Here is a 10404-nt window from a genome sequence, read left to right on the forward strand (position 1 = left end):
TCCCCATGCACAGAACCCTGCACATCCCCATGCACAGAACCCTGCACACCCCTGGGCACAGAACCCTGCACATCCCCATGCACAGAACCCTGCACATCCCCATGCACAGAACCCTGCACACCCCTGGGCACAGAACCCTGCACATCCCCAGGAACAGATCCCTGCACATCCCATTGCACAGATCCCTGCACATCCCCATGCACAGAACCCTGCACATCCCTGGGCACAGAATCCTGCACATCCCCATGCACAGAACCCTGCACATCCCCAGGCACAGAATCCTGCAGCCCGGGTCCAGCTGGCCCCAGCAGGGAGAGGTTCCCAGGCAGGCACCAAATTCATCAAGAGCTCTGCTAACCCCAGTTTTCATCCTGGTTCTTGCAAAGTTGCTTTGCAAAAATCTCACGGTCCCTGAAGATTCCCATTTAGGGATTTTATCTGGTCTTAATGCAAATCTTGCCACCGATTTAAAGGGAAAATAGATGGCAAAGACACTTCTAGTTTCCTTAATGTGCATAGCAGAGGATAGCACAGCACGAAATTACAGACTGAGGCCATCAAATTTGATTTGCATTTGAATCTGGAAGGAGCTGAGGAAGGAGACAGCTGCACAGCTCTGAGCACACTGCAAAGGTTTGGGCACGTCTGCAGTTCTTGTGCAGAGCCAGCTCTGAATGTGGAGAAATGCCCTTTCCCTGCCTGTGCTCCACTGATCTGTTTGCTGCTGGAACCCCTGCCAGTTCTTGTCCTGTCCGTGCTGCTGGAATTCCTGCCTCTGGTACTGCTGGAATTCCTGCCTCTGGTGCTGCTGGAATTCCTGCCTCTGGTACTGCTGAATTCCTGCCTCTGATGCTGCTGGGATTCCTGCCACGTTTATGCTGCTGGAATTCCTGCCTGGAGCAGCAGCTCTGCTGTCAAAGCAGAGTGGGAGCAGGCAGCAGATCCCTGACACAGCACTCTTCACCCCCTGCTCACCCCTGCAATGTCTGATCGTGCAGGTGTACAAATCCATTCCTGCTGGAAAAACCAAATTCATCCTTGGAAGCTGGACTGGGGTCCAGAGCCAGGGACAGAACCATGGACAGAGCCATGGACAGAGCCATGGACAGAACCATGGACAGAGCCATGGACAGAGCCATGGACAGAGCCAGGGACAGAACCATGGACAGAGCCAGGGACAGAACCATGGACAGAGCCAGGGACAGAACCATGGACAGAACCATGCAATGGCTCTCACAAATGAAGGACAGGATGAGGCCTCTTGCAGCTGGACAGAGCCCGAGTGCAGGAGGCAATAAATGGAATTCCTGCCCTGGGCTCTTCCCCAGTGGCACTCAGGGCCCTCTGCCAGGGCAGATTTCAGGAAGGGAAGGGAGGAGAAGAGAATTTGAAATCCAGCTGGGCCAGGGCAGGGGAGTGTGTTGCTGGTGCACTTCACTAGCCGCTGTTTGAATCAACTAGGCTGAAATTAGTTCCTCCCCCACAAACCCCAAAATCTAAGAATTTCATGCCAAAGAGAAAACCACCCAAGCTGTGATGCTGCAACGTTCCCTGTGGGAAGCCCAGCTTGGGGACATCCCACCCCAGGGTCCCCTCCTGCTCTCATCCTCCTGTGCTGCATCTTATTGCTGCTTTCAGACTTCTGAGAATATTCTCCCCTCCCACTAAACAGCCAGATTTTATTCTGGGAAGGAAATATTTTTGCTGTAAATAAAAACTGCCCACCTAAGCCCCGTGTTTCTGGTCAAACACCCATTTTCAGTCCAGGGCTGTAGACCAGAACATGTTTTCATGAGGCACAAGGGGCAGAGGCCCCTGGCTTGCCCAGCTGTGCCACCTTTGCCTTGAGCCTTCACTGAGTGGGGTTTTAAAGCTCATGAATGTGTTTGTTAGGAAATGTGTCATCTCTGAGTTTCTGCTTTGTAAGTTTTTACTTCTTTTTTATCATTTGTGAAATAAGTATTTTTTAACATTTTCATTATTTATGTTGAATTCCATCTGTTCATAGTCTCAGCTGCACCAGCGCTGCTCGTTCATTCCCCAGGTCTGTGTGTTCACAACAATTATTAGAAAATCAAATGATATAAACTTCTGCTGTACTTAACAGTTTTGGGGTACATTAGTGCCAGTGTAAGTGCAGCAGTTGCTGTGCTATAGCATTGATTAGGGTATTGATCAGCCCCTGATCAGGCAGCGTTCAGGAACGTGTTCAACAGTAGTTCGCTGAACACCTGAACCAGTTTCTTTTCTTAAAGTTTGAAAATTCTGTTCAATAAAAATTGTTTACAGCTCCATTTTTAGGTGGAAAAAATTGAAAATTCTATTAGTGAGCTTAAAAATAGTCGTAACATCCAAGCAAAACTCCTCAAACTTAATATTCAGTGAAATTTTGGGTATGGCGTCCATACATAAAAATGGGTTTGATGTTTTTATAGCAATTTCACTTTAAAAATATTTTGTACTGTGAATGGGGAAATTTCCAGAGTTTTACCAATCAGAAAATAGGAAATGTGAATTACAAATTGCCCTGGATGCATCTTGGAGCAATTTTTAAAAAAATAATTTCAAATATCTTCTCTCAAAAGAAAACCCAAGGATGTTTTTCCAGTATTTCTTTGTGAAATTGGCTTTGCTCCCCTCGGGTGGCCTCTGGCCGGGGGCAGGGCTGCCTGGTGCCCCCAGGCTCTGAGCAGGGGCAGGCTTTGGTGGTTGGAGCCACGAAAGGGCAGGAGCAGGGCAAATTGCTGGAGAGGATCAGAGTCAGCAGTGCCCAGAGCGAGCTGGGTGCTGGCCTGGCGCTGCAAGTACAGTGGGGGTTTGCACTTTGATTTTCTGCTCTTTCTCACGGGGCTGCTGCTGCTGCTTGCTCAGCTGCTGGCTGCTGGAGGTGCCATCTCTGCTGGGAAGGGTTCCAGGAGCGTTCCCCTGTCTGAGCCCAGGGAGCACCAGCACGGGACCCACGAGCCTCCAAACACTGCAGGTCTGGGGCTGAGCCCAGCTTTATGGCCTGTCCTGCTCACAGGCCACAGTCAAAGCACAAGCAAAATGTGGGTGGTCTTACAGAGAAATAGCCTTGAAAGAATCTCCGGGTTTTAGCAGATCTTTAATAGAACAGAGCAGCTGGGGCTGCCCTGGATCCCCGGCAGTGCCCAGGCCAGGCTGGACACTGGGGCTGGAACCCCTGGGACAGTGGGAGGTGTCCCTCCATGGCAGGGTGACACTGGGGGGGCTGTGAGGTCCCTCCCAGCCCAGACCCCTCTGTGGCAGTGGTCTGAAGATGTGCATGTCAGGCTGAAGGGCTGTGAACTCCTGAGTGGCTTCCCAGGAGCAGGGGATCCTCCTCCTGTGGAACCACTGCACACAGCTCAGGGGCAACCTGCTGGAATTGTGGCTCAGAGAAAGATGTGCAGGGCACCTGGGAGAGGGGCTTGGAGTGAGTCCAGGGGAAGGCACTGATTGATTACCACGAGAGGAGAATCCCTGGCAGTGCAGTGACCTCATGTCCACCCCAGCCACCAGGGGCAGGGGCTGGCTGTGTGAGATTGCCTGGGCACACCTGGGAGGGCAGAGTGCCACAGCTCTGGCACACCTGGGAGGGCAGCAGTGCCACAGCTGAGCTCCAGGCACACCTTGGGCAGCAGCAGTGCCACAGCTGAGCTCCAGGCACACCTGGGAGGGCAGAGTGCCCCAGCTGAGCTCCAGGCACACCTGGGAGGGCAGAGTGCCCCAGCTGAGCTCCAGGCACACCTGGGAGGGCAGCAGTGCCACAGCTGAGCTCCAGCCACACCTTGGGCAGCAGCAGTGCCACAGCTGAGCTCCAGGCACACCTGGGAGGGCAGCAGTGCCACAGCTGTGGCACACCTGGGAGGGCTCCCCTGCTGGATGGGGTGCATTAAGGCCAAGCCTTCCGATCCATTTCGGAGAAGTCTCCTGATCCCTCCCGTTTGCCATCTGGCAGGTGCCTGCTGTCCCTCGCTGCAGCTCTCCCTGCTGGGGCACCTTTGGGATCAGCAGCACGTGGGGCACAGCAGCTCCCAGCCCTGGGATGAGTTTGCTGTGTGGCTTTGCTGGAATCTCCCGCTTTGGGAAGGTGTTTCTGTGGAGCCTGGGGAGGGGCAGGTGGAGGGCCCTGCTGGGCTGTCTGCTCCAGTTTCTGCTGCAGGAGCAGTGTCAGAGAGGAGGGAAGCCATGCCTGACTGATGCTGAGATGTGCACGTAATTATTGCTCCTTCCCCTTGCTGAGGAAAGCACTCAAATGGCTGTTGGTGATGCCAGGGAACCTGTGAGGGGCTGAGGAGGGACAGGGGGTCTGAGGCTGCAGCCAGAAGGTGCCAGGTTGGTTCAGGGGAGAGGAGGGAAGAGTCAGCTCAGCCAGCCCTGCTCTCCTGAGAGAGCTGCTCCCGTGGTTGGAGGTCCCTGAGCCCCAGGGCTGCACTGGTGCTGCCAGGGCTGGGGTCTGTGCTGGTGCCCCCAGAGCCCCAGGGCAGGCAGAGGAGTGCCAGGGACCCGTGCCAGGGCAGGCTGGGAGCGTTCCTTGTGCCAGACCCATCCTACATTCAATGTATTTACTTTCCCTGTAGACTCCATACCAGCAGTAAGAAAGAGTGTTCAAAAGTCTGTTACTTGGTACACTCTTCCACCTACTGTATAGCTTTTGCCTGCTTTCCAAAAAGGTAAGGAAAACCGAGCTTTTCTTCTTTTCTTCTCAAATGATGATGGTGATTGTGATTATTGTGACTATTTTTATTATATACATCATTATATGAGAAATGTTCATTAGTGCAGCTGTGTTAAAAAAGATATCTAACTTAAAAATTGTTCACGAACCCGTTACCAAAAGCTGCCATGGGGGCTTTGCCTGGGGAAGGGGAGACCCTGATGGGGGTGGCACCAGCTCTGAGAGCTCTCCTCCTTCCCAGCACTGGAGCTGGACCCCGCTAAAGCCTTTGAGGATGGAATATGTGTTTAAAAATGAACGAACAAATGATCAAAAGTGAATTCTGGCCCCCGGAGCTGACAGCTGAGGCAGTTTCTGAGTCCTGCCCCAGCTGAGGCAGTTTCTGAGTCCTGCCCGGCACCAAAGCTGTAAATGGCCCCAAAGGTCCGAGAGCTGCTTTTCCCCGGGGCAGCCCAGTGGCACTGAGTGATGGAACCACGAGTGAACAATTTTTAGGGCTGGCTTTTCCTGGTGTTGTGGCTCCTCGTGGTGATCTGGTGATGTGTGAGCTCCTTGGCATGTGTGGCTGCAGCAGCCAGGAACTCCTGCCTTCCCAGGGACCCGGGGGTCAGGGAGCCTTGCATTCTGCACAGAAATGATTGCCAACCATTAATAAGTATTTCTCACAGCTCCCTGTGTGCTCAGGGGGCTTTGCCCAGGTACAAAAGCTCGTACCTGACCCGGTTCCTGTGCTGCTGTGCTCCGAGGGCTGGGAAAATCACTGTATTCAGCCTTCAGGGTGTTTAGCTGGGCCCAAATAAGTGAGAACTTCTATCAGCAAAGGTTGGAACGCTGCTTGAATTGAGTCTCTGAGTCACAGGAAAAGAAATTACCAATATCTCTGGCTGGTGTAAATTGCCCGGGCTCCAGCATCAATTCAGTCCTCCGGAGAGCTCAAATTGGTTTGGATTGTATTTGAATCAGGGCCATTATGGCAGCTCCCAGCTCGGGCAGGCAGGACGGGGGCTGGAGCTCTCAGGAACCCCGGGATGACCCGGAGCATCCAAGGGCAGGGCTGGGCCGGGGGAAATGGGACAAAGCACCAGGACAAAGGGCCACTGAAGCATTCCTGCACATGAAAGAGGAGAAGGAAAGGGCAGCTCTGTGAAGATGAGATCGAGAGGGATGGAAGCCGCCTAAATCTCAGGAGAATTTTTTTTTTTTAAGAAAACTTTTTTTTAAAATGGCAGAAAAAAGAATTAGGTGCTCAGATTCTAAAATTAATTTATTTCTGTGTAATAATGGGAATGATGTAAGGAATTGCTGTCTGCAAAGGCACACAAATAGCTCTGTCACACAGGTCCTATAAAAATCACCTGGCCACTCAGATTCTTTAAGCAGGTTTTAAAATTGGGTCCAGAAAAGCTTTGAAAATGCTTTTCATCCCAAACCAGGGATGCTTTGGGCTTGTGCTGGTGCTGCCAGTGCTCCTGTGCTCCAGGTTGTTTTCCACCTCTGGCCCAGCACTGCTGCTCCAGCTCCTGCAGCCCTGGCTGCTGCTGTGATTTGTTCTCCCGGGAATACAGAACAACAAGCAGCATGAAACAATGCAGTGTATTAAAAACAAAGCTGGGCCAGCAGCAAAACATCAGCCTGCTTGTAAATTGACACTTGTTTTGCTGGTAAGGTGTTTGTAGTAGGAATGAGCAGAGCTGAGCCCTGACGTGACTGTATCAATTTCTGCTTGTGATGCACAGGGAGATGGGTTTGAAAGGCTCTAAATTGTTTCCTGGGAGTGACAAATAGGGCTTCTCTGCTCCTGAGGCTGCTGGAAATACCAGGCTTGGAAAACACTGGCAGGTGTGAGGGAAGGAATTGTCCGTCAGTGAGCAAGGCAAGGAAGCAGCCGAAGCTCCTGCAGAGTGCAGGGTCCCAGCTGGGGCTGCAGGAGTGCCTGCAGCACCTGGCACTGCCCCCCGGGCCGGGGCTGGGGCTGCCAGGGCCCAGGAGAGCTCCCTGTGCTGCCCTTGGCAGGTGTGGCAGAGCCCTGGCCTCCGGGCTCCTGCTGGGTGTGCCAGGCTGGGCAGCACTGCCTGGGGCAGGGAGAGCATCCCCAGCAGGGACGGGCATGCCAGGGGCTGTGCCAGGGCTGGGGGGCTGGAGGTGGGCACCAGGGCATGCCAGGGGCTGTGCCAGGGCTGGGGGGCTGGAGGTGGGCACCAGGGCATGCCAGGGGCTGTGCCAGGGCTGGGGATGGGCACCAGGGCATGCCAGGGGCTGTGCCAGGGCTGGGGGGCTGGAGGTGGGCACCAGGGCATGCCAGGGGCTGTGCCAGGGCTGGGGGGCTGGAGGTGGGCACCAGGGCATGCCAGGGGCTGTGCCAGGGCTGGGGATGGGCACCAGGGCATGCCAGGGGCTGTGCCAGGGCTGGGGGGCTGGAGGTGGGCACCAGGGCATGCCAGGGGCTGTGCCAGGGCTGGGGGGCTGCAGATGAACACCAAACAGTGCAGATTGATGCCAGGGCTGGGGAACAGCCAGCAGGCAGTGCTGATTGCAGTGGCACGGGGAGCCAGGGCAGTGCCAGGGCTGGCACAGCCTGTGCAGCAGCACTGTGGAGTCCCTGCCTGCCCTGGGCACAGCTGGCCCGAGGAGAAGGGCAGTCTCTGGATCCTCTGTGAGGAGCTGTGGAGAGAGGAGTCCTGGCGTGGTCTCAGAGTGACCTGGCTGCTGCTGGAAGGGGGAATGGTTCAGGTGCCCCCCAGTGCTCCGTGCCTGTTCTCTGCTGCTCACAGCCCTGGGACAGCACCTGGGGACGGGCAGGTGGCCCTGGGGACAGTCAGCTCTTGGCAGGCTCTGGGTCTGAGCTGTGAGATGCTCTGTAGCTCGTCAGCCTCCAGTGTGTGCTATGGAATAATTATTTGCTGGATTGAAGTGTCATTTTTATTTTAAATCTGGCCAGTTTCAGCCTGAGAAAATACTCCGTGTTTAACCTCACTTGAGGGATTTTCTGTTCAGTGGAGGCTGCTAAGAAATGAGAATTTGCACTCAAAATTGATAACTGAAGGACTTTGACAGCCCTTCACTGCATCTATTTTGCTTCTGGAACGGCTGACTGGAAAACTAACCATCCCCAATTCCTTCTAATGGTGATGTGCTTATTTTAAAGTATTGCACACAGGTGCATCCTGGCCCTGGGACTGCCAGGGATCCAGGGCAGCCCCAGCTGGATGTGTTACAGTGCCAGGGCTGCCCACCCTGCCAGGGAACAATTCCCAATATCCCAATATCCATCCATCCCTGCCCTCTGGCACTGGGAGCCATTCCCTGTGTCCTGTCCCTCCATCCCTTGTCCCCAGTCCCTCTCCAGCTCTCCTGGAGCCCCTCCAGGCCCTGCCAGGGGCTCTGAGCTCTCCCTGGAGCTGCTCCTCTCCAGGTGAGCACCCCCAGCTCTCCCAGCCTGGCTCCAGAGGGGCTCCAGCCCTCAGAGAGAACATTCCCTCATGTCTGAGCATTTACTTTCTCTTTTACATCTAAAAATAATTACTTTTGATGGTACATTCATATCATTGCCAGCTCCCATATTAATTATCTGCAGACTGTCTCACACCTTTCATGACTTTACACAATACAAGATTGTAATGTGCAGGGAAGTGTCAGACTGTTTCCTTTTATAAAAATTGAAATTCTGGGGGCACTTAAACCATCACCTTCGAGTCTGATGTGTGAATAAAAACACACCCATGGCTAGGAGTGCCTGGGATATTAAAAGCTGTGTAGTAGCTGGATGTCTGGGAGCACAAATTAGGATTAGTTAGTGTGTAAGTATTCATAGTTCATTCCACACTTTCTGTATTCTTATGTGATCTTTTTTCCCTGGGAAATCTTGGTGAGCAGATACAGCTGTACCTCACGGACCAGTCCCTCTCACTTCTTTGCTTAACAAACCCTCAGCAGCTCTGAGTTCTCCCTTTGACTAATTTATCACTCCTTACATCCTCGGAGGGAGATTCTGTCACATCTATAAATTGTAATATCAGGGAAAAGGCACAGCTTTTGGCTCTCCTGTGGGCCATAGATGTGGAATGCCTCCCTTTCTCCCAGGCAGGGCAGATGTCAGGGCTCAGCCCTGCTGCCTCAGCTCCTGCAGGGCTCCCTCCATCCCTCCCTGCCAGGAGAGGAGCTGCAGGTCAGCAGAGCAGAGTGCACAGCCTCCCCTCCATGCCCTGGAGGCCCTGAAATCACTGGAACCCAGGCTCTGGGGAGCAGCTCACAGCTGCAGACAGCTCCCAGCAGCACAACCAGAGGCTGGAAGGGCCATTTTTTTCATAGATCTATAGAAAATCTGGCAAGCGAGTTCAAAAAGGAAATTCTAATAATGATGGGGCAAAAAGGAGAACAAACCTCAAGCAATATTGCAGCAAAATGAATTTCTCAAACACGCAAATCCAGGCAGTTTTTGGTGGGCATGATTGAGAGTACAGAGAAAACTGCTCAGGTTGTGTAAGAACAGCAAAAACCGTCAGTTCCTGCCTCGCTGAGTGCCTTTGGGGAAGCTGTGCAAACCTGGATGTGTTTGTCACCTGGTGGGAAGCAAACAGGGCAAGCCCAGCAGCTCTGGGGAGGGTGGGGGCAAAGGGAGCAGGAGGCAGAGCCCAGCCCTGCTGTGTCCCTGCCGGGGAGGGAGCAGGGCTTGCTCTGTGCTCTGTCAGAGCTCAGACAGAGTGCAAACAGGCACAGGGTGCAGACAGACCGTGTTTGTGCAGGGACCTGGCCTGGCTTCTGAGGGCCAGCAGGCAGCAGCTGTCCCAGGCATCAGAAGTTGGGGTTTCTGGGTGCTCCTCTCTGCCAGGCACTGCTTGCACAGCCAGCGCTCTGCAGAACAGCACAGGGGCTGCTTCTCTGTGCTGGCTCAGGGAAGGAAATGTGGCATCTCCCAGAGAGCTGTGCCATCCATTAGAGGCAGCATCCTTTGGCCTTCCAAAGAGCTGTTTGACCTTGGCTGGCTTGTTTGGGCTCTGACAGCAGGGAGCAAAGGCAGGGGCTCTTTTCCAGCTGGAGGAAAAGGAAAGAACAGGAAGGGAGCAGGTTAAACACGTGTAATGCCCATGAAGCACACCATGGGCACGGGGAGGAGGGGAGGAGGGCAGCCCAGGCCCGGGAGGGAGGTTTGGCTGAGTTCCCCTCGGTGACCCAGAGCTCTGGCTCTCAGCTGGGAGCAGTCTGGCACTGCAGCCACTGAGGTGCCTGTTCTTGCTGCTCAGGGGAAAAAGAAACAGCAAAGATAAAGTTGCCATAGTTACACCACTTGTCACGATGCTTATCATGTCCCTGGGATAAAGAGCCCTGCATTAAATCTGGGCTCTTATTAATATCAGCTGTTAAACATTTCCAGGGTATTTGAAATCAAGACTTGCAGCTAAAAAATTAAATGTTGATTGCAGCAAAATGGGGCAGTTTAACAGCGCAGCTCAGAGTGTAATTTTGTCAGACACTGTGTAACAGAGTTGTACACCAGGAATACATTTTCCAGTGAATTGAGTCTCCTGCACCTCGTGAACGTTCTTGATTTTCCTGTTAAGATGTTTGTTACTTGCAACCCTTTGCCAAGGAGCTGGAGCAGGCCAGCTGGCAGGAAGGGAGAGGAGTTCCTGGGGGTGAGTAAGGAAATATTGCTTGTGTGATTACTGGATAACCATGGAAGGGCTGGCAGAGCTGGCAGTGCTGAAGAGAAGCTTCAGGGTGACCTA

The 10404-nt window shown here is 53.5% G+C and overlaps 1 protein-coding gene across 1 annotated transcript in view; it reads left to right on the forward strand.

Annotated features, from left to right (window-relative positions):
- GRM7 (glutamate metabotropic receptor 7) overlaps window positions 1-4651 on the forward strand; it is a gene marked incomplete at its 3' end in the record, with an annotated part of 165023 nt that extends 160372 nt beyond the window's left edge. The window contains exon 10 of the mRNA XM_084214301.1: window positions 4581-4651. Within this exon, the coding sequence (XP_084070427.1) occupies window positions 4581-4651 (71 nt within the window). The remainder of the gene's footprint in view (window positions 1-4580) is intronic.
- Between the last annotated feature and the right edge of the window lie 5753 nt (window positions 4652-10404).

The sequence above is a fragment of the Fringilla coelebs genome, assembly GCF_963513975.1.
Source record: "Fringilla coelebs genome assembly, chromosome: 13".
In the NCBI taxonomy this organism is placed as follows: Eukaryota; Metazoa; Chordata; class Aves; order Passeriformes; family Fringillidae; genus Fringilla; species Fringilla coelebs.